At 43.3% G+C, this 22,474-nt stretch overlaps 2 protein-coding genes across 9 annotated transcripts in view; one reads left to right on the top strand and one right to left on the bottom strand.

The window, feature by feature from the left end:
* col4a5 (collagen, type IV, alpha 5 (Alport syndrome)) overlaps positions 1 to 13,690 on the bottom strand; it is a 38,007-nt gene extending 24,317 nt beyond the window's left edge. For 2 of the 4 annotated variants that reach the window (XM_019260489.2, XM_027287805.1), the window contains exon 1: positions 13,289 to 13,689. In XM_019260489.2, the coding sequence (XP_019116034.2) occupies positions 13,289 to 13,378 (90 nt within the window). In that variant the 5' untranslated portion in view covers positions 13,379 to 13,689. Of the gene's footprint in view, positions 1 to 13,288 lie in introns of all 4 variants that reach the window. The other 2 variants (XM_027287804.1, XM_019260491.2) reach the window with 2 other exon arrangements.
* A 2,298-nt stretch (positions 13,691 to 15,988) lies between these two features.
* col4a6 (collagen, type IV, alpha 6) overlaps positions 15,989 to 22,474 on the top strand; it is a 106,884-nt gene continuing 100,398 nt past the window's right edge. For all 5 annotated transcript variants that reach the window (XM_027287800.1, XM_027287803.1, XM_027287802.1 and 2 more), the window contains exons 1-3: positions 15,989 to 16,077; positions 16,260 to 16,379; positions 16,542 to 16,587. In XM_027287800.1, the coding sequence (XP_027143601.1) occupies positions 16,369 to 16,379; positions 16,542 to 16,587 (57 nt within the window). In that variant the 5' untranslated portion in view covers positions 15,989 to 16,077; positions 16,260 to 16,368. The remainder of the gene's footprint in view (positions 16,078 to 16,259; positions 16,380 to 16,541; positions 16,588 to 22,474) is intronic.

Here is a 22,474-nt window from a genome sequence, read left to right as displayed (position 1 = left end):
AACAAAAAAAAGCTAAGTGCTAGAGCTACTAAAAGTCCTACTAAAAAATAGTCAAACAAAATGCATTAAAAAAAGGCTAAAGGTGTGTACAGAGTGATGGAGAGGTGAACCAGGTGAGGGTGGGTGAGGTAAGGAGGAAGAGGGGGGAGCAAGCGGAAGGCACGCAACCGGGGATTAGACTGGCGAGACTGGAATTCCCCCGCTCATCAAAGACTGATGATTAGACACCTATACACACTGCCCTGCCCTGGATAACACACACATTCAATGCAGCACAGGAACACACACATGCATACTGTCGATATACTCTCGTAGACGGCACACACAACGTGTTTCTTTCTTTTGAACATCATTAATGCACAAACAAACACGCACTGAGCTTGTGAAACCCCCTGATTTGACCACAACTAATAACTTATGCTTTCCGACAGTGATCTCAGCTCAGCAGTCGGTGTGACCGCAATCCGAAAACTAGAGCCAACACGTTCACGCCAGCTCGAGCACGACCGACACACGACACACACAACAAACTAATCTTGATCTACTGTGTGTCCCATATCAGAGTTTATCAAACCACAGGCCGTTTGCGTGCTATAAAAAATTAAGAGTTAAGTAAACTGTTACCAACTGTGAGCTCTGAGCACTGGGCGAGTGTTAATATATGTACCACAGGTGTTTTACAGGAAATGTGGCAAGTGTCGTGCCAGAACAGGAGCTGGGCATGCAGGCAATGTAACCGGGCTCAGCAGCCTCTATGGACATGATGGTAGAGGAGAATAAAACGAAGAGGACGCTGACAGAGGAAGTTAAAAAAGCAAAAAGCAAGAAGCCGCCGGACAAGAGTAAATGTGGGACTGACGCCGAGCTGGGCTGACTAGTCAGTGATATTAGCTGCTGCTGGTGACCTGGTTGATGTTTGGCTGTTAGCAAAGTTGTCGACTCTTTGCTGACAATCTAATGAAAAACACTCGAGGATTACGTCATTGTAGTGGTACCATTTCACGGCTCAGTATCTGTGTGTTCACGGGGTTGAATATCTGTGTTTAAAGAGACGCTGCTTCAAACCGTTGATGCCTTTCATCCCAACTGGATTTTAACTACTTCAAGGTGCTGACGCGCCGAGAGGCGACGAACAAACCAAATATTTTCACTTGACCATGTTTTGACTAACAGGCTCTTTGGAAGAGGAAGACCCCCCGACTGGATGCGCCACCACGGGACTCTCTCACACATGCCGTCGTGCCGTAGCGCCGGTTGAGGAATTCCATTGATATTCCCAGGAATTCTCTTTCTTCTCAATGCAATTTTCTCTCCTATCTTCTCTTTTTCATTTGGTCTAATGAATGTTGACCCCCCCGTGACCTCCTAGTGAGAGATACCTGCAGGGAGAGCTGACCACCACCACCACAGACTATACACAAATCCCTGTGTACAGCCCTGTAAGGTGTAAATAATAGGAATGAATCAGACTCTGTTTAAGAGGTTAACGGTCAGTGATAAAGATTCAAAGATGATCTTGACCACACATGTTCAAACTAGTCCACCAGCAGCCTGCAGAGATCACTTGGCTCCTGTAAACCTTTCTCCTTCTGCTTCCACACATCTGTAAAAACACACCTCGCCCTCCTTTCAGCTGTTTCATCTCGCTTCTTTTGCACTGAACCATCAACAAAACACGCAACTATGGGTTTCATGCTGTTCTACAACGCGTGAACAACGCGCGAAGGTGGTGGCTTTAGGCGTCTGAGTCCTGCTCCAGGACACCTAAACAGGGTCCTTTCAGTTACAGGTCGCCCTCCTGGCTGTTTGGAAGAACTGAAAGTAACATTTCGTTCTCTCATAAAAATGATTGTAGGGACTTTATCTAAACAGGCCCTGAGACTGCGAGGTAAACAACACACCATGTGCTCGCGTCAGTATTGTTCTGCATATGGGAACAGAATGAGGAGCATTGGGTCCCATCGAGTGTTTGCTAATCCAGATTTTGACAAGAATGGTCAACACGGCGATATCTCTGCTGCAGCTGCATCCGTTTTCATCCTTCAGGTCACTTTCCCTGATTTAGCTGAACCTGAAAGTCAGTCTGAAGAGCAGTAGGAAAAAGTTGACGCCTTCTTTGCTGCCGGGGAGAGATTAGTAATTAATATCTTACAGATTTTAAATCATTTAGACTTTTAATCAGGCATTAAAGTATGATTTTAAGCTTTAACTTGCTCTAAATAAATTTGCACATCTATAAAAATTGCAGAATGTGCAAAGACACACTGCTGATCTATGTCATTTCTCTCAGTGTTCAGCAGTGTTCCTGCAAATGTCCTCATGAGGATTATTTAAGTTGGAGGGAGAGTTGAATTCCTTCCCCTGGGAGATATGACAACCCAGCTTAGCCAAGCCCAGCTCTGGCTCAGCCCTGCCTAACACAGGTTTAAACATGCCCTACGTCTACCTCTTTTATGCAACGCTACACATATATCACCACTTGGCACACTGCACTGTAGCTACAGGCAAAAAGAAATTAGAGAGGGGAGCGGCGGCTTGGCAGCTGAATACCTAGAAATGTGAAGCCTGGGGATATGTACTGAGAGGAGACAGGTAGAAAGAAGAGAGGATGGAAAAAGTAAAGAGAAGGAGGTGACAAAGAAAATAGTGAAAGGGAGAGGGAGAGGAAAAGATGCAAAGAAGACCAGCTTTACTTTCTAGATACGCTTTAAAGTCACTGATAAGAGTCTGGGTGAAGGTTTCCAGATGCATTCAGGTTCACAGGCAGAAACTATAACCACAAGGAAAATATGTGTGGTCCAAATTGTTGTTCTTCACAAGCACAGAGTCTGTTTCATACAATCATGAACCCTTTGTGGGGTTTCCGTCCAGCAGTAGAACAAATGAATCTGTGTTTAAAGAAGTCCCTCAGCGTTTCTTTCAACTTCCCTTCAGTTTGGGGTTAGATCAAGGCATTTCTGCTGTGGTTTCGTCTCAGTCTGTGTCTCATCTCCAGATGCAAATCCACTGTCATGTCTTGAAGTTCCTTCTGTCAATTTACGACCACCGATGTTTAGACATCGACGTAAACCAAGCGTGCGAGCCTGGAGGTCAATCACTGTTTGGATGAGCCGCAAGCCTAACCTTAATATTTACCCAGGAGCCCTCTGTAGACAAAACAAGAAAGCATTGGATGTCCTGGCTGCATCTGCCTTGAGATAGCGGGACAGAAAGGAGCGCTCAACGCTGTATGCAGAAGATGCATCTGATTCTGAGCTGAGATCGTGATCAAGAGTTTGTTTGTGATGGAAAGTGAACGCTGAAGGTTTTAATCCTCTAAACAGAGATTTAATTCTGACTGGACGTGAAACCTGAAGAAAGTAATGTGACAAAAGGTCTAAAAGTTTACACCTGAACTTTACCCCAGATTGCTGAACATCACATTAGAGTTGGTGCTGCTATGATAGACACCACTATTTTCCACCAGATGTTGGAGGAAGGCTGCAGGGATTCGCTCCACATTTGGGGCTCATGCTCATCTTAAAGGTGTTGAATGGGGATGGGGTTGACATCAGGACTCTACACCAAACCGGGAAAACCGTTACGGGCCTGGCTTTGTGCACAGGGGGCCTCAATGTTGTATTGAAACAGGAAAGACCTTTTCCTAAACTGTTTCTTGGAAGCACCCTAAAACATGCGTTCACCCGAGTAAAAGAAGCACATTCCTTGTTTCCTTATTTGTCTGAATTGTTAAACCTTTGCACCTTTGGATTTCATGATTTCAAATCATCAACAACCCCAGGCCTAAAGCAGCCTCTGCTTCTGTCCACCTGTAGTTCCACATCTTCACCACACGAGGGCGGTAAGAAGATAGCAGGTAACAGGAAGCATGCAGGTAAAAAGATGAAAGGCATCTCGGCCACAATGCAGATTTATGACTTAACGTAATTTAGACATTCATGAAATTAAAAATCCAGCAAAACAACAACTTATTAACCATTTTAAGAAACTAATCCATCAAAATATGATTATTTTTTAATGAAACCAGCATTTCAAACTAACTGTTTCAGTTCAAAACCACAACAAAAACTCAAATAAAATGCCTCATACATGCATATGTGCATTCACTTTGTGTTCCACAGCAGCGGTTCGATTCAGATCGCCGCATGCTGAACATGCTCTCTCTTGCTTCTCCGAGATCTCGGTGTCTGATCTGATCTGGTGAAAGAGGCAGGTCTCAGCAGGTTGCTGCCCTGCCTACTACATTTCTCTTAAATATCTTCACTTAAAGAGGCTCTAATGAGAGCAGACACACCGCCGAGATGTTGCAGGGCAGTTCAAGTATGCGCCTCCCTTAAAAACATGGATGACTTCGAGCTGAAAAAGCTAGACAAAACATAAGCTGGGACAGGCTTGCTTCTCTAGATGTTGGAAACCTTTATAATGGTGGATATACAGTCTTTTAGTAGTCTTACTGTCGATGTTTCATAAACTTATAGATCAGTTCATGGGTTTTCTGGTAGTTTCATCCTGTTCTTTTCAATAATTCAACATTAAAGTGAGCTAGAAAGTCACCTGAAATCTACCCCCCCTCTAACCACTCTGTCTTTGGATGAGTATAATCAAAAACACAGTGTTTATGTCCGTTTAGCTCCCTTGACTCGTCTCTTCTTCTTCCCTCTTCCTGTGCTCTAACAGATGTTTGATATGTCCCGTTGTTCCGACCGGCGGGGGTCTGTTTGTCTAGAGACGAAGAGGAATGCCGTGCATTCGGTGTTTACATGCACGCACCAACACACTTATCACCAAGAAAAATATTTAAGGTATGACTTGTCATTCTTGTATGATTTAAAATTCCATTCAGTATTGGACTACGCTGACAATAAGGAAGTCTGGGAGACGATGTACGGCTGACAAGAGGGGAAAAGACCAAAGGAGAAGTCTTGAGGCTTGTTGTAGAGGTTCATGTTGGAGCAACAGCTTAATAAAGAGACTTTATGTTGATTCACCTGTTAAGCTGTCACCAACTTGGAAAGGAAATAGTTGCATCTAGATCAATAAACAGAAATCAAACAGGTCACAGAGTTATTAAAAAAGGTCTAAATGCACAACAATAATTAACAATCAGCTGTTGGATCAGGTGACTCTCTTTTGAGTAACTCAGCTATGTGAAAAATGCTCCGACAGAAACATGCACCTTGCTCCATGCTGCTGAACATTATCCCCTGACTGCATGCTAAAGGCTTAGCCGCATACCAGCTGGCATGCTGACCTGGGATTAACAAAGCCCGAGCTCCACCTGAGGAACACACACACAGGAACACAGCGGCGTACCGCTGTGTAAAGTACAAACAGTATTCGTGACTACTGTATGTACAGTACAAGTTATCAGGCTTTGTGATTCAGAAGCTTGAAGGGGGCAGTCGCAGAGAATTATCACCTGACTCTGCAGCTCTACCGACTTGATGTTTTTGCTGTTATGGACTGATCTCCTTTCCAGCTGCTGCAGACAACCAGGCAGAATTAGCAACTAGTTGGTAACTGGACTCTTTTTACACTACGTATCACATTCACCCATTCATACAGCGTAGGCTACCAAGCCAACTGCTCATCAGTTTGGGCGCTGATCACATTCACACACCGACAGCACAGCCTTCAGACTTCGCAACCAATTTGGGGTTCAGTATCTTGCCCAAGGACACCTCGAAATGCAAACCGGTGGAGCCGGGATCTAACCACCACCACCTCCTACCACATAATAAAGTGTTTTGTAGATAAAGAGACAGATATTTTCCTCAGGAGTTGGTGGAGACCAAAAACAGAGCTAAAAGAAGAGTGACTTATATTTATCAAACTGCTTTGTAGCTACTAGAATTGGTGGGAAAAGTTTGCCATGAAATCTTCCAAGATAGCAGACCAACACTGATTCAATGTTTCTCTTCTCAACATTGGAAAAGCAAAACATTGATTCAATGTCGCCAGTTGCTATGCTTGGTTAGGATACTGGCTTGTTCTGCTGCCCCCAAGTGGCAGAAAAATCTCTTAAATTTAGGCACTTAAACTACTTGGTTACATCAAGGGAACAGCTGCACTCATGGGTATAATAAATCATCACTGAATGGTGGGAAACAAAGTGCGTCCATCCCACCATCCTTCCTAGAATGCTGCAGTTGCTACAACAACATCACAGTACCTCCACCTCTCCTCCTGTGAGATAAATGAGCCCTTGACTTTAAAAATGACTGCGCCCAGACCAGTATATAAAAGGTAATATGGTAATTTGACACTGAAATATGTAAGGAAACAGTAGAGAGAGTACAGAAACACACATAAACACACACAGTCCCAAGTCATACCATTGGCCCACCACTTTTCCCCATGTGGTTTTTAGGGAAGCCCTGTTTCCTCCACAGTAGTGTGATGAAAGAAACAGGTGCCCAAAATGGAAGAGAGAGCACTAAAAGCTGTGAGGGAACAAGAGAGAGAGAGAGAAAAACAGAAGAAGAAGAAGAAGAGAGAACCAGACGCCCTCCCACGCTACCAAAGGTCCACTCAGCCAAAGCGAGACTCGTTTATGTGCTGCAGAAAGCGACGCAGTCAAAACAGCTTGGTGCCCCTCTGAAGCAGCTCCAGTGACTGAGAATATGTGTGTGTTGTTATCCATCCTCGCCATCGGTCTCTGGGATTGCAGTGACTCATGCGAGATGAAACGATAGAGGGTTAGTCGAAAGATGAGAGCCGAGAAAGAAGGTACAAGAAGAAGGATGGATGGAGTATTACTTCATGATCAATAGCTGAGTGAGGCTGCCAATCGACATGTCAACAGTCGTGTTCTTTATGGGTACAATTCATTAACATGTTTGATTGTAGACTAATACAAATTCTAAGTTGGTTACGATACAATGTAGTTTCTGTCAGTTACACCAGAAACCTCCCAGATTTCGTTGGTTAGTTGGATTATTGTTTTGTAATCTTGCATAACAGCATCAGAATTCTAATAAATGGATTTCGTAGCTTTATTTCTCTTGGCGAAACTTAAACTATTCCTGTAGATAACCCATCAAAACTCTTGAACTGGTGTTCCCGGTTGTATTTAGTCTAGAAAACCTTTGTCATGTCTATGTTTCCAGTCAAACTAGCAAAACATCATCAGCCTTGGTCAAGATTTCTGAATCGTACATCGTGGATTCTTTGGGTGAGTGTGGTGTTGGGCCCATTGGTGGCTGGTTAGAAAAACAATCACATTTCTAGTATGCTATAAAGCTATATGCACCTCATGGCAACCGATCTCTGCTTCTTTGTCAACTAAAGATGAAGTTGAGGGATTAAAACGAAACAACAAATCTGTGATTTGAATTTTTCCTTCTTTGGTTTCCTGTTTTTTAACTGCAGAAGACTCATTCTAACTCATTTCTGTGAGTTTGAAGTGTTTTCAATGTTGCTTTCTTGCCTTGTGCAATATTTTACAACAACAACATAAAAAATATCAACCCTGGAGATGAATTAGCTGATACTCAAAGATTCTGGCACAGTTTTTGGAAGACGCTGAAGTGTAACGTTGCCTTGCGGCAGCTTAGATCTGTTTCTTATTTTACTGCCAGATTTTGCAACAAAATTCTGCATTTGTTCATGTTGTGCTTCTCATTCTGCTTCTAATGTTAAAAGAAGAAGAAGAGCTTAGACGCCAATAGAAAGATACAAGACTCGAGAAGTAACAGGAGACAGGGAGCGGATACGCAGCAGATAGTAATATAAAGGCGTTGAATGATTTAAATCTTGTGTCTGTTTCATGGTAATTTGTTAGTAAGTTTGCTTCAGCCTGATGCACAGTGAGCATATTCAGCCTGTAGTTTAAACAGGACAGAGGGGAAGAAGTAGACATCAGTAGATCAAGGTCACCTGCTGATTTCAGACAGATTAAAACGCCCTCTTCAAAAAAAAAAAAGAATGCAAACAATACACTCCTGTTTGGAGGAGAAACATGCATTTCATTCTTAGTTTCCGAAAGCGAGATTTCTTTCACAGGTTCCTCTGTTGTCCCTTTGCAGCCGTTATTCTAGGCTGACCATATTCCCAAGGAAAGAGGGGAAGTGTGATGATGATGTTCTCTCTGGAAAAAAGAGGTCAGGAAAACACAAGAAGAAAGGGAGGGAGTGAAGGAGGACGGCAGGTCTTGTGACTGCTCTGTGTAGGTGGATTTGTCAGGTAGCCGACTCAATCACGTCCAAACAGAGACTACTAAAAAACAACTTGTAGCTGCCGCCTGCGTAATGATCCATTTGTTCATCTTCCACTTTGGATTATCGTACAAATAAGTACATGAATCAGCAAATGTCTGATTTTCTCATCAGTGCGTGAACACAGTATAATAACTGGCTAAAATGCACAAAAACTCAAGATGAGAAATTCCAAAAAGCTGACCCCAGAACCAAAACAGATTAAATATCTTGTGTTTCTGTTGAGTCTAAAGACAGAAAAAGAGTTTCCGAGTGTGACGAGATCAAAAGCAAACGTACAAAAAGCACAAACTGAGCTAACAGCAGCTACAGCTGGCAGCAGTTTACTTCACTGTCCATCAGGAAACTCTGTAAATCACAGAGCCCTGAGGCAGAACAGGCAGTAAGTAAGCACAATGGAGTTTGAAGGATTATATAAGTCTCTTTGACCTTAATCTTAAAAATGTGCTAATCTCAATAGTCTCAATGTGTTCAAAGAAAAAGTTCCCTCAAACCTTTAAGCGTGTTACTGTTTGACCCTCCAGATCAGAGATTCCTGACTTCAACAGAAACTTCTAAGTCTCTCATAATGAAGCAGAGCCGTGTGTCTAAACTCAGGATGATTTATCGACAGGTGGGGGGGAAGACATGGAGAAGAAGGTTGACCTTTAAAGTCTCCAACCAAACAGTGAGGGACGGAGTAAATAAAGGAGTCTCTGACAAACACGCCCTGTTTACCCTCCTCTTAATGCTGAATAGGGGGGGAAAGGGGGGAGAGAGGGAGGCACGGGGGGTGATAATGAGGTTCGAGTGTAAGTGACAGAAGAGGAGATCTTGTGCAAAGAGATTAAATGAGATTATAAACCAAGAAAGGAAAACCGGCGGAGGATTACGACGTTTGGAAGGAGGAAACCAATCGATTCATCTGATCAGCGAATGGCAACTGCTCAACACAACTACTACTACTACTACTGTAATACTACATCTGGTACTGCTGGTCCTCAGTAGTAGTTTCTGCCCCTACAGCTCCAAAACTGTACCAAAACATCTGCTATTACTACTTTAGCAACTACAACTGGCATTGAAAGATTTGTTGGTACTGCGGGTACTAAAACTACTGCTATAATCATTAATGCAACAACTGCCATTGAAAGAACTACTACTACTACGTCTACTGTAATACTACATCTGGTACTGCTGGTTCTTCTACTACTACTACTGCTGCTCCTACAGCTACTATATGACTGTACCATTTAAAGTTACTCCTATTACTACTATTGCAACTGGCATTGAAAGTACAACTACTACTATTGTTGGTACGGCTGGTACTACTACTTGCAGCTAGTACTACTACTGCAATTAGTTTTCTATTGAGAGTACAGCTATGATTAACACTACTCCTAATATAGTTACTGATACAAGTACTGCTACTGCGACTGAGCTTCTAATAGTACTGATGGTACATCTACTGCTACTGAAACTTCTGTAGTCCTTCTCGTCCTACCCTTACTACTGCAACATCTTCTTATTTGACCTCTACTACAAAAACTACTGCAGCTGCCACTGAAACTACTACAACTACTAATATTAGTACTGTTGCTACTGCAAACTACTACAGCTACTACACCTCCTGACTACTGCAACACCTTCTACTACAAATACTACTGCTGTCACTGAAACCACTACTACAATGTCTACAGGTACATCTTTAACTACTAATCCTACACTTACTACTACTACTACTACGACTATGACACTACTACAACTTCTACAACTAATACTACTTGTTCTAGTGCTGCCACCACCATGAACTTCTGATTCTGCTGCAGTATTTCTACACCTTTTACTACTTCAGCTTGTAGTACTGGGTTCCTCCAGCTGTACAAGAAAAGCAGGAGAATGAAGAGGAGGAGGTGGAGGAGGAGGTGGAGGTGGAGGAGGAGGTGGAGGAGGACTGGATGGGAGGTAATTAGCTGTCTAAACATTTGGTGTTAGCTCTGTTAATCCTTAATGGCATCTTCAGCTCATTGACACCACAGAGTGAGCTCTGCCAAGGAAACACACACACATGTACACACCGAGTACAAATACCTCCCTGTACTGCATAAAGGAGGTGCAGATGTTGGAGCAGAGCTGTCTGCTGTCCACCAACAGGTGAGATGAAGAAGATGGAGACAGAGAGGGAGGGATAGAAAAGAAATCTAATGATCCCTGAACTTTGTCTGCATCCTGTGATAGAAGCTGCATAAACCAAGCAGTGCTACAACTATCAATTATTTCCATTATCTGTTTGTCTAATTATGATTTTCTAAACTAATTAATGAACTGGTTAGTCTGTAGAAAGTCAGAAAATACTGAGAAATGCCTGTATAAGTTCCTAAAAGCCAAAGCCACATCTTTAAACAGCTTGTTTTGGTTGGATGGTTCAGTTTCTCTCACATAAAGTTACAAATCCGCCTTAACGAGGACATAATTGGTGTTTTAGTTCAATGAGTCCATCATCTTAATAGTTTGATACTAGTTTGAGGTTCAGTCAAGGTCCAGTGTGTCGGATTCAGAAGGCTCTACTCACAGAATATAATATTCATAACTATGTTTCATGTTTTTGTTGCCTTAATATGAGACTTTTCTATTGTAACTCTTCCACTAAACACTGACTTTTGATATTAGCATTTCGTGGCCGGCGTAGATGAGGCGGGGTACGCCACTAAAGCCGACACACTGGACCTTTAAGTTAGAAATGCAACCACTTTTAATGAGAAACTGAACAGAAAGATCTCCGGATTATGGCAGGAATTGTTTGATTCGCAGCTCAGCGGGAGAAGGTGAGAAGGACAGATGGACGAGGGGGAAAGAAAACGAAAAACTGGAGGTGAAGACGAGAAAACAAACTCCTCCTCTCGCTCGTCACAGATTTGTCTCCATGATCTGAGGATGTTATGGCTAACGAAACTCCACCTGGGATGTGGGTGATGTGAAAGGTTGGGGAACCCATGAATGTGTGTGTGTGTGTGTGTGTGTGTGTGCACATGTGAGTGTGTGTCAACGCGCACAGGAAAGCATGCATCAAATTAAGTGTGTGTTTGTGGTTGCACGGCATGACGGGTTCAAAGGGAAAAACCTCCAGGTATACATTACAGCTGAACTCCCTCACCTGGCTGAATGGAGATTCATATCAGGATTAATACCACACACACACACACACACACACACTGTGACAGGTTAATGATTACAAACTGAATAAAAAGAGACGCCTGACTGCTTCATTCAGACTTTACCCGCCCTGTGAAGACCACGTACCTCCAGACTTTACATCGACCATGAGACAAAAACATGTTTTTCAAGTTTTCACACATAAAAATCAAAAAGTTTCAAAGTTCATTTTATTATTCAAAGCTTCGTCATGTCAGTGGAGATATGTGGTTTTCAGTGAGCCGTGATGGTGAAGGAGAGGTGGAGTCCACGCAGTCTCCACTAGGGGGCCTCGGAGAGTCCACACACACACACGCACACACACACACACACACACACACACAAAACCTGGGAATACTGGGAATAACAGGAAGCCAGGTGTGTGTGTGAGAGAAAGTGGGAGAACCACACCTGCAACATCTCCGCTCACCGTCACACACTCTGTTCACAGATGAAGGCTAAGAGCTCGTCTACAAACAGAAACACACCTGACAAAGGTGGAGAGCGAGATTCCATCCACCTCTCCATCCTCCACCTCTAACGTCGCCATGGCAACAGCAGCAGCAGCCACTCTCTGACCTGTTTCAGCCTCTTGCACTTGATGCTCTAAGGTGACGGGAGTAAGGTCATGGAGATCATCGGGATTCTCGTGGAAGTTCCTGGAAGTAAATATTGGACTAAGGGAGTATCTTCACTCTCTGAGGCGGATTTACCTCGAGTGAAACCTTAAAAAAAAAAGCTGCTGCCGTGCAGAAGAAAGATCTCAAAGTTTGCAGGAAGCTAACCTGACCCCCTGAACTCGTTAAAAATGATTTTATGACACATTCAAGTCTGTCTGCGTGTGAATGTCTTCATGTTGGAGGGATCTTGAAGCCTCCTGCAAAAGTCCTCACCCTGATGAACAGGCCTGATTGGACACGCCTGGTTTGTGGGCGTGGCCCACAGTAACTATCCCCTCATGAATTATTAATACGCGTGTGAATATTCATCACGTGGAATATTACATGAGGAGTGTCTCTGCTCTGTGTGCTGATCGATGGGTCGATGATACAGCTGCAGGATGAGCAGCTGATTAGAAGTAATTAGAACAAATGCAGGGTGGAGTATGCGCAAACACACACAGACACACACAAACACACACAAACACACACAAACACACACCTCCTGGAGGAGACAGCTCAAGTGCAAAGACAGATTTGAGCTGCAAAGACGCAAAAGATGAATTTTTTTAAAGTAACCAGGTTCTGTCAGCACAGGACACACCTGCAGGAGAGAGACACCTTCATAAAAAATCACCAAATTACGCACAACACGTGAAGTCTGTGCCGGAGCAGGAAAGTTTCACTTCATGTTTTTAATCAGGAGACTTTGGAGACTTTTACGCGCAGCTTCCCTCTCGTGTTTGCTCCGAATCTTTCACATGATAACAAGAATTTAAATCAGACAGAGATGCGCGCAGGCTGGAGAAGGGGCAGAAGAGCGCCGTGGCTCGGCGTGTTGTTACAGGTTGCAGCAGGGGAAGAGGGGAGGAAGAAACGTGATGCGCAAAGGGAGCAGGACAGAAAAGTCCGTCCGCGATCTTTCCTGAAACTACAAAGCGGAGCTCCGTGAAGGGGCTAAAAGGAAAAAAGTACCATAAAAGTTCCTCACGTGTTTAAAAGTGTGCAACAAAAGTGAAACAGAGCGTGGATTCTGATTATCAGAGCCGCAGCACTTGTTACTTGATCTTTCTAAACCTTTAGTTGTGCTTGTTGGGGAGAGCCGGTGGCGTCCCGGCGCTGGATGAAGTGAGAGCGGGGGTCTCTCGGCTCCTTCACATGGAGGGGGGGAGGCAGGATCCGGTAAAGGGTTCTTAAATTTGTGCCACAGGAGGAAAGCAAGCAGCAGAAAAACGCACTTACCGCAGAGTCGGACTGCTGCACCGCGACGCACAGGGCGAGGAAGAGCAGAGGCACGGCGAGCTGTCGCAGGCTCTTCAAGTCTTTATTCATCTTGTGGGGGGAATAAAACAAGGATCCGCCTGCTGTAACACTCTCAAAACTCTCTCTACTCCCGTGTCATAGCCCCTCTGTTCCCCCCAGCACACTTCCCCCTCTGCGGAATAGAAAATAATAAGAAGGAGCTCTTCTTCTTCTCGGCGTGTTCGCTGCAGCTTGCAGAGGCTCCTAGTGGTCCTGGCTGTGGCACCGTGCGCCTCTGCAGTCCCCCTCTCTAACTTTTTCTCTCCTCGACTTGCAAACCTGCCCAGGCCGGATCTACTTGCGCACTGATATCAATTCCTCTGTGCACCTACAGGCAGACGCACAATCCATTAAAAATAAACTTTCCGCAGGGGTTGCACCTCAGAGTTTGATGTTGAAGTGACCGTCAGTGCGCGCCGCCTCTGCTCAGAGAGCCACTGGTCTCCGCTGGTTTGAATTCTTCTCCAATCATAAAGAATTTGATGATGTTAGGACCCTCGCGGATGGATATGGTGCCTACCCAATCCTCCCCATCGCCTCAGGCTGCACAAAAAAAAAAAAAAAAAAAAAAGACAAGCTCTGGCATTAAATCTTTATTTGACATTTTCTATACGCTCCAACATGTTGCATTCCTGACAGATTATTAAAGGTCAAATACTGACTTTTGACTCCTGACAGACGGATGCTGCTGGCACAATTTGAAACGTAGGACATCAGCTTCTCCTCCTGCTGCTAATGCAACAGTAAAACATCTGTTGCATTATTTTAAAAGCCTTGTAAATTAAGTGGAAAAGTCACAGCTCAAACTTTACGAGTGAGATCATCAGAAACACACAGTGTGCTGTTTCCTTATGATAAACTAAAAAAGTACTAAATCATCTAAAATGCAGATCATGTTCTTTATGGAGGAGTTAATGAACTGTTTTACAACTTTCTCTCAACTTGTATTTTATTGTTTTTAGCTCTTTTTCCACAGGGCTTACATTTTACAGTATTTAGAGACAAGAACTTTAAAAAGTATCTTAGAAACGAACTTTGCAGGGTTCAGGGAACGCATACCTACCAGACTACAGCAAGTGCTGCTGACTTGTGCTTCGGTTTCTTTTAAGCTCTGTGCTGGCAAGAGTTGGAAAAAGTTCAGTATTCAAATCATACGGATCCTCAACAAATACAGCTACCTTCCAAGAAAAAGGTCACCATACTTAAAGTTAAAGTTTCTGTTTCGGACTACAAGTGAAGTAAATCTTTATTATTCTAATGTGATGTCAAAATAATCAAATAAACCAAAACTTATCCTGACACTACAGCCGTTTGCCAGTTTTTCCAACAGTCCTGCAATAAATCCAAACTTCACGACGGTTACGATGTTCAGTTTTCGCTTTGGAACTGTGAAGAAGTGTGATTTGACTGAAGTTTTGTTGTTGGTTGTTGTAGTTTGTGGTCTTGTTAAACAGTTCTACAAAAGTTTCTATCAGTAAGAAACCACATCGTCACATTTCATAACAAGACCTTCACGCCTCAAAGAATCAAATTAACGAAACTTTTTGATATTTTGTTGCAGTTTTATTAAACAGTATGTAAGTTGCAAAGATGCTCATGAACTCAAAATATGATGACCACTGTTATGTTTTAAAGTTCTCAGCTTTTAACTATTTGTTAAAAAGTTTTAGGTTATAGTCAAACGATGTAGTTTGTGGTGCACATGCAGAAGTAAAACCAATTCAACACTCCTCCGGTGACAGAAATTCTCATACTAAAGGGTTTAGGTTTAACGTAGTAAAGGTTTAAAGGTTTAGGTTTAGGGTTATGGATAGGGTACGTATGGTAGGTAATGTACTAATTCATGCAGCATTGAAAATAGATAACACGCCCTTAAATTCCTATGTTACAGTGCAAAACTACATGGGTCCCAGGATGGATCCCTGTGGTACACCGCAGCTAAAAACGAGCTGCAGACGAGAGTTTTTAAACAGAAATATGAGAATACTTTGAACAAAATCTATCTAGAAGATGAACGAACATGTTGTGATGAACTGTCGAAGGCTCTAAAACTAAAATAAAAGCGAACTGTTTGCAACTTGAGTAACGCTCCACGTTTAGAACAGAGAGATCACGACTGAGAGTTTTTGATCTGATCTCATGGCGTGTTTGAAATAGACACGACAACACAGATAGTCTGATAATCCTGTCATATAATTACATTATTCTATTTATAAAAGAGGTTTCATAGATTTATTGCAAACGTATGATCCCCGACAGAAATATCATGCAACCACAGGAGTTTAATAAAGTTAGAGCTAGACTTTATGTCCTCATAGAGATACTTTGGGTCTTAATGTTGCACTTTAAACTTCATTAGTTGACGAGAAACTAACTTTTGGGGGATTTTATGTTGAAATTATACAAATAATGGTTTCTATAAAGTCATAATTGTGCATTATAGACATGAAAGTCTTTATAATATTTGATGTTTTATTAACTTTTTGCTTTTGGGAACACATCGTGGCAGTGGCAGACTCTCTCTGGACAGAAGTGTCTCCTTTGCTGCCTCAAACTGTTTGAGGAGGGTTCCGCTCAGAGTGCCTGGTTTTAAAAATCCGCTGCAGCCAAAGGTATGGAGGCATGAATGACATGTGTTGGCCCCTCCTCCCCTGCTGCTGTGGTGCGCTGTTGAGTTGAAGCGCAACAACCCGGAGAGCGCAGCAGCGACTTCAAGCGCTGCAACTTTGGTGAGTTAGATAAGCTCCTATTTTAAAAAGAAATCACGCACACACACACACACACACACAGAGGGTTTCCGTGCCGGCTGTGTGTTGTTGTTTTTTACTGCGTGTGTGTGTGTGGAAGCGCTTGTAGTTTTGGTGGTGGGACTACTTTATATCGTTCTCTCTGTGTGTCTGTCTCCGGGTAGATGACAGGGTTTTTTGGAGCCGTCGATGAGCGCGTTTGAAGTGCCTTGCTGGTGAAGACAAGGGAGTCGAGTTTCGACCTGCGGTTCCCCCTCTACCAGTCGGATCAAAATGAAATTCCTGTAAGCACCTTCTTCTTTTTTTTGTCCTCTTTATTCATCCAGAGTTAGTTTTCGGCTTCGCAGCCAGCCTCAGCGCTGCTCTGCTCGGTGTTGTTGGATACATTCGGGCGCAGTTTACCTGCCAGACACACACACTAACCGAAATGTTTGTTCCTCCTGCAGGATTTATGTGATAGCAGTCGCCTTGGCGGTGAGCTCTGCGCACGGAGTAAGTCCCATTTGTTTACTATTACACTCCTTCAAGTGAGAAGTCAGTGCTCGGGTTTATTTAGAGACAGATAAATAAAAAAAGAGGGAGCTGAGTATGTGATGTTTAATGTGTGTGTGTGTGTGTGTGTGTGGGTAATTCCTGGACAAGATGCGCGTAAAATGGCTCATCTGATTTTGCGTAAAGCCACGTTCAGCTTCCTCTGGCTGCATGAATTCTCTGTTTGTAAAGTGACTTTCAGACGCACGCTGTACGCAGAGTGCACAGCTCTCCTCTCAGTCCTCAGTGCGTCACGCTGTGGGTGTCTTCAGCCGCATGAGGAGACACAGTTCTCAATATTATTTTGCTTAAAGGACACTCATCACTGCTTTGTTCTCATTTTATATCAAAATCAAACCATGTGCGCCAAACCGCTTTTCCAACCTGTGCGCATACTTTTTAAAGATCTGAGCAGCCCCAGGCAGCGAAAAAAGCATTTCATTTTTTGAGTGGGCCCGCTCAGAGTCATTTGCAAACACCCCGCCCCGCTAATGAATATGTATGATGAGGAGATTATTAGGGCAATGTGCTTTTTTCCCCACCAAAGCCACACCCTTAAGAGTTCCTACTGAGCTGCAGCCAGAGAGTGCAAGCCAACATCTGCTCTCTTTGCACCAATCAAAAGCCACAGATTCCAAACATGAATATTTTATGTTTTTGATGACATATTTTGTAGTTTCTCATTTCTGATCTACTAACATCCACTTTTGTTGCTTTCTGTCACACCTGGTGGAGTTTTTTTTCCTCTAAAATCTGACTTTTAATACTGCATAAGAACCGTAGACTGGATGCAACCATGAACGTAGTCTCCATGAGGTCACCATAAGCAGTGTGGTGGCTCTGGTAGCCATCAGCTTTCCAGTCGTGCCTCCACTATGTATAAATGTGCAAAGATGTGGATCTAGTGCGGGATGAGTGACGCCTGGTTGCTCTATCTGTCAATCAAAGCGTCCACGCTCTTAATCCTGCATAACTTTAAGCCTTAATATAATGTGAACAGGTGAGTTGTATATAAATTCACCCTCAGTACAGTTGTCATGAACGGGGAAATTAGCTACAGAGACCAAAACTGTTTTTTGTACCAGGCTGTAAACATGTTTATTTCTGCTGTGAAACATGGGGACTTATGGAGACTGACTCACTTCTGGAGCCAGCCTCAAGTGGACGTTAATGGAACTGCAGTTTTTTGGCTTGACTTCACAGACACGGAGGTTGCTGCTTGACCAGAACCCACAAGCCACGTTGTAGTTATTCAGCATTTAACGTCACCTATGAAGACATACTGTCTATTAAAACTTTGTTTTACTATGTTGCCATTCATTATCTGTTGATATGCCAGGTTCTACTTATGGGTGTCCACAGGAAGAGTCAGCTGTAGTTGCTTGCAACCCGTTGCATTGCCACAAAGAAACATGGCTGTTGTTCCATGAGGCCCTGATGATTCCAGATATTAACATCAACTAAATAGATAACAGCAGAAGTTCAAATAAATCTGTAACGAGACACAGAGTGGACATCGATGATGGGTCAACGCAGCACTACGCCCATCACCTCCCATAGTAGAATAAGAAAGCAGTGGTGCTGTTTGATGGTGTCATTCAGATGGCGGCTGATTGGCGCCAACATGGCTTTTTTCTTGTTGAGGATGAGTCTTCATAACATCTATGGAAGATTTAGCTGAAGTAAGCCTGAAACCTTCTACAGTTTATGGCGTTTTCTTCAAGTTGAAGTAAAACTTGAAAATCAATTCATCAGATTTCATCACGTAGTGACGAAATACCATTTTATGTACTCTTTTAGTAAGAGTAACAACTACAGTACTCGAGTAAATGTACTTGAATTGAATGCAATTTCAGTTGGCTCAAAACCAGCCATAACCTTTTGGTGTTTGTGCCCGACTTCATCGAATCAATGAACTATAGACAGAATCAAACCGTCAACCCCAGCAGTGCCGGGAACTCTAAAGAGATTCAGCAGCCAAAAAGCTTCCTGCGTCTCAATGGGACTCGGCTGATGGAGCTGCATTAACTTTGAATTGACTCCTCCACCCACTTCCCACCTCCCTGTTGTTTTGTGTTGTATGTGTGGGTGGCTGAGTGGCTGAGTGGATGGTTATGGGGTTGAGTGACTAACGGATGAGTTCATTGGGTGGTCTGAGCTGCCACTACTTTGATAGCTGGGTTTTTTTTGGGGGGTGTGTGTCGTTTTTTGGCTAAATCAAAAAATGATGCTCGTAGACTTTCAGTGCCACTGCACATAGAAAAGTATTATCAGTGTCATCAGACAAAACTAAATATGTAAACACACGTTTATCTTGATGATGCTTAGACTAACTGAGCTGACTCTTCTCCAGCTAAACGTGGACTACTTTTAGCCTCCATGTCTGCAAGTCTTGTTCATTGGGACGCGATACCCTTTTTTAAAAAAATGATGTTTCAGTGAACATATAGAGACAGAGAAAAGCTTTAGGAGCTGCTCCAAAGGGCCTGTCAGGGCTAACAAAGCTGTTGGCACAGGGAAAACATCACACACGGGTGAGGAGAGGGAAGGAGGTATGTACAGGAAGAAGGCGAGGAGGGAGTCAAGGGTTTGTGCTACCTGGACAGTTTGGAAATAATCCAGAAATGTACTCTTTGCATCGGGTTTGACCCGGTTGGCATGTTGTACGCATTTGAACCGATCTGATCTTCGATGTTTGCGATATTTAGGATACTCGACGGGGTTTCGGTGCGTGAATGACTCACAGACTTTCATGACAAATGGTGCAAGGACAACATTTACTCTTCCTCTCCTGTCCACGCTCCTCTCCCCTCCCTCCCTCTGTTGAATTCCTGCAGAGCTTGGCAGGACTTGTCTCCCACTCCCTGCAGGTGCTATAGGCTGGAATATTTCAGAAATGCTAAGTGAGACGACTGATCACTGCTTGATTTGTGGTTGCAAGACCCTCCCCACCAACGCAACTCAAGTCCCCACAACCACCTACCTACCTCCTCCTTCCTTTCCCTTCTGCCTTCTTCCTCCATCCCTCACTCCATGATTACCCCCCTCCCCGCTTTGTCCTATCACTTTTTACCCCTCCCTGCTTCCACAAGTCAGGAAATCCATTACCAGTTGATTTGTGGTTGTGATTTACGAGTGGTGGACCCAACCTCTTCATTCCTCCAGCCCAAATCTTTCTCTCCTTTCTTTCTTCCTCTTGGTCTTTCTCAAGATTTTATGAAACTACGAGCCTAAATATGTTGAGTCAAACCTCAGAACCAGAACCAGCTCCCTGGGTGGAAAAGAGACACCCTTGATCCACACTTCTCTTCCATATATGTCCTGTTTGTAGCCACGATTGCAGACTTTTTGAACCATTTCTTTACCTCCACGTCACATTTACGTTCATAACTAAGCACGGATGTAAGCGTGTGCTATTTGCTACCACCAGTGGTACTTGTACCACAGTTTGAGTACCAGTGGTATACAGCATCTGCTGGTAAAACCCAGAGTCAAAGGCAAAAACAGTCGTGTAAAGCGAAGAGTTTTAGTCTTCTTTCAGACTTTACACATACTAGGAAGATTATGCAGGCAGTGTTAGTGTTCACGCAATCATAAGTTTATGCATTTCCACTTACAATTGATTGTCTCATGCAACTTTATAAAACTATCTTCTTGACATATTAGCCTAAGGGTTTGTAATTCTACATTTTTACTGTGTGACAAGCACCGAAACTGCATAATTATAGTACAGAGAGAGCTGTCAGGCGTAATTAAGCATAACTTATGACATTACTTTGAATATATCAGGCATTACTGTACATGTACATGTATGTGGTGGTTTAAATACCAATGTGTTCCTGTCAGGTCAAGTTAATGAAAACGTTGACGTTGACATGAGTCTGGCGGATTCTTTCCAATCACAGCCTCCGTTTCCAGCTTTAAATCTAAATTTCTTTGCATGTTTTTGAAGCTGGAATCACCCCCTCCTGCTCCGACCTACTTTTCTCTCTGTAGGTACTTCAAAGGAAGGTTTAAGTACTTTGTCAGTAAGTGCATTAGGAAACATATAAACCACATACAGCAGCTTTAATGTACCATTGAAAAGCCCCTGCTGTTTCACTCCCACGCCCATGGTTAAGACTTTGCTACCTGTGTGGTGATTACATGCATTTAAGTTTTCCCGTAAAAAATCGTATGGCTCCATTTTTGTGTACGTTGCGAGTGCAGGTGTTGTTGTTTTTTAAGTGGGAAATACCCTCAACTAATGTCACAGCAATGTACACAAATAAAGCTAATCTGGAGCCGAAGGAGATTAATGTGTGAAACCAGATATCACGAGATGTTCAGGCTAAGAACAGAGACAGCATCAGAAGTACTTTTTGCATGTTGCCTGGAAGCTTTTAGGGCCCGTTTAAGAAGTACATTTGTAGATTTGTGCTTAAACATTGCAAGTTGTTCGTCTGCAGAAGGATCTGCAAAGTTCGAAGACGTCTTTCTTACCCTTAAATATACTCTATATATTGAAAGAATGGACAGCATATGCATGATGTCACTGATTATATATTGAAAGAATGGACAGCATATGCATGATGTCACTGATAACTGATGTCTTGAAATGTCTTTTTTTGTTCAACCAAAAGTCCAAAACTAAAAGATTTGACTTGACAATTATATAAAATAGAGCAAAAGCACCAATCCTCACATCTGAGAAGCTGGAAACAATGTTTGTCAGACATTCCTGCTTTATGAACAACCTAAAGAACCAATGAAATTAAAGTTTGTGAGTTTATTATCTCTCCTTTACCTTTAATTTCTCCTCAGGTGACCAAATCTCCACTTTATACTCGAGTTTAGAACAAATGTTTGCCTAGCATTGTTAGCATTCCAGCCTAAAACCACGAGTCACCCGTCACAAGTTAACGAGAACGACCTTTGCGATATTTATTTAGGATATATAAAGAACCTTGTACTTCTGAGGAATGTCACTCAATCTCTGTTTTGCTGAAGTCATAAGATTTGTTAAAACATCCAAAAATAACACATTGAAAGAGGTTGCGTTGGCGTAACTGTTGACAGACGCTGCCTTCGGCCCTCCCTTTCCCATCTCTTCAATCTATGTGTTGGCCCTTCACTTGGTAACAGTGTTTGTGTTGGCCAAACCCTCCATATCATACTTCTGCTCCATCCATCTTTTCACACATCTCTTCAAATGAACTCTGTTATCTCTGATGCAGATAGCTTGTTCTGAAAGATCGATAAGGCTGATTGAAATGTTTGCCCGTGGTTTTGATTGTCTTGGCAGCTGTTGAGCGCTGGTACGAGCATCAAATTCATCAGTTTGTGTTGTGATCGAAAAGCCGGTTTAAAGGTTGTGCCAACAAATGGCAGGACGGGACAAGAGAACAGTAACACCCCCCTCCATCCCCATCTGCCGAGGTCTTGGCATGGACACTTTTCACATATCAGACACCCCTCCAACACCGCCACCACCTCCTTCTCTTTTGGCGAAGCGCACGCTGTCAGTTTGTCCCCCAATTGGTCGCGGTGAACTCCGGAGGTCGGAGGTCGCCCGAACACAAAGGCAGCAGGGGTTTCGCGGCCGCGGTGACGGCTTAACATTCCAATCGCCCGCTCTCCGAGATTTGTTTATCGCACTTTGTCTTTTGCTTTCCTGCCTCTTGTGAAAGGCAGACGAGCGAAAAAAAACACCACCGATACAGAGGTGGAAGAGGGAGGGGAAGAATGGGGGTTATTCTATCTATCTGCAGCCCCCGGGGGTGTGTTTGTGAAGGTCTTTAGTCTTGTCAGAGAGGAGCTGAGGTGGGGCAGTGTTTGGCTGACTGGATGCTCGGTGGGAGCGCTGTCT

This window comes from Larimichthys crocea, chromosome XIV (genome assembly GCF_000972845.2).
Source record: "Larimichthys crocea isolate SSNF chromosome XIV, L_crocea_2.0, whole genome shotgun sequence".
Taxonomy (NCBI): Eukaryota; Metazoa; Chordata; class Actinopteri; family Sciaenidae; genus Larimichthys; species Larimichthys crocea.
Note: the sequence above shows the minus strand (reverse complement) of the source record. Positions and strands in the feature narration are given on the sequence as shown.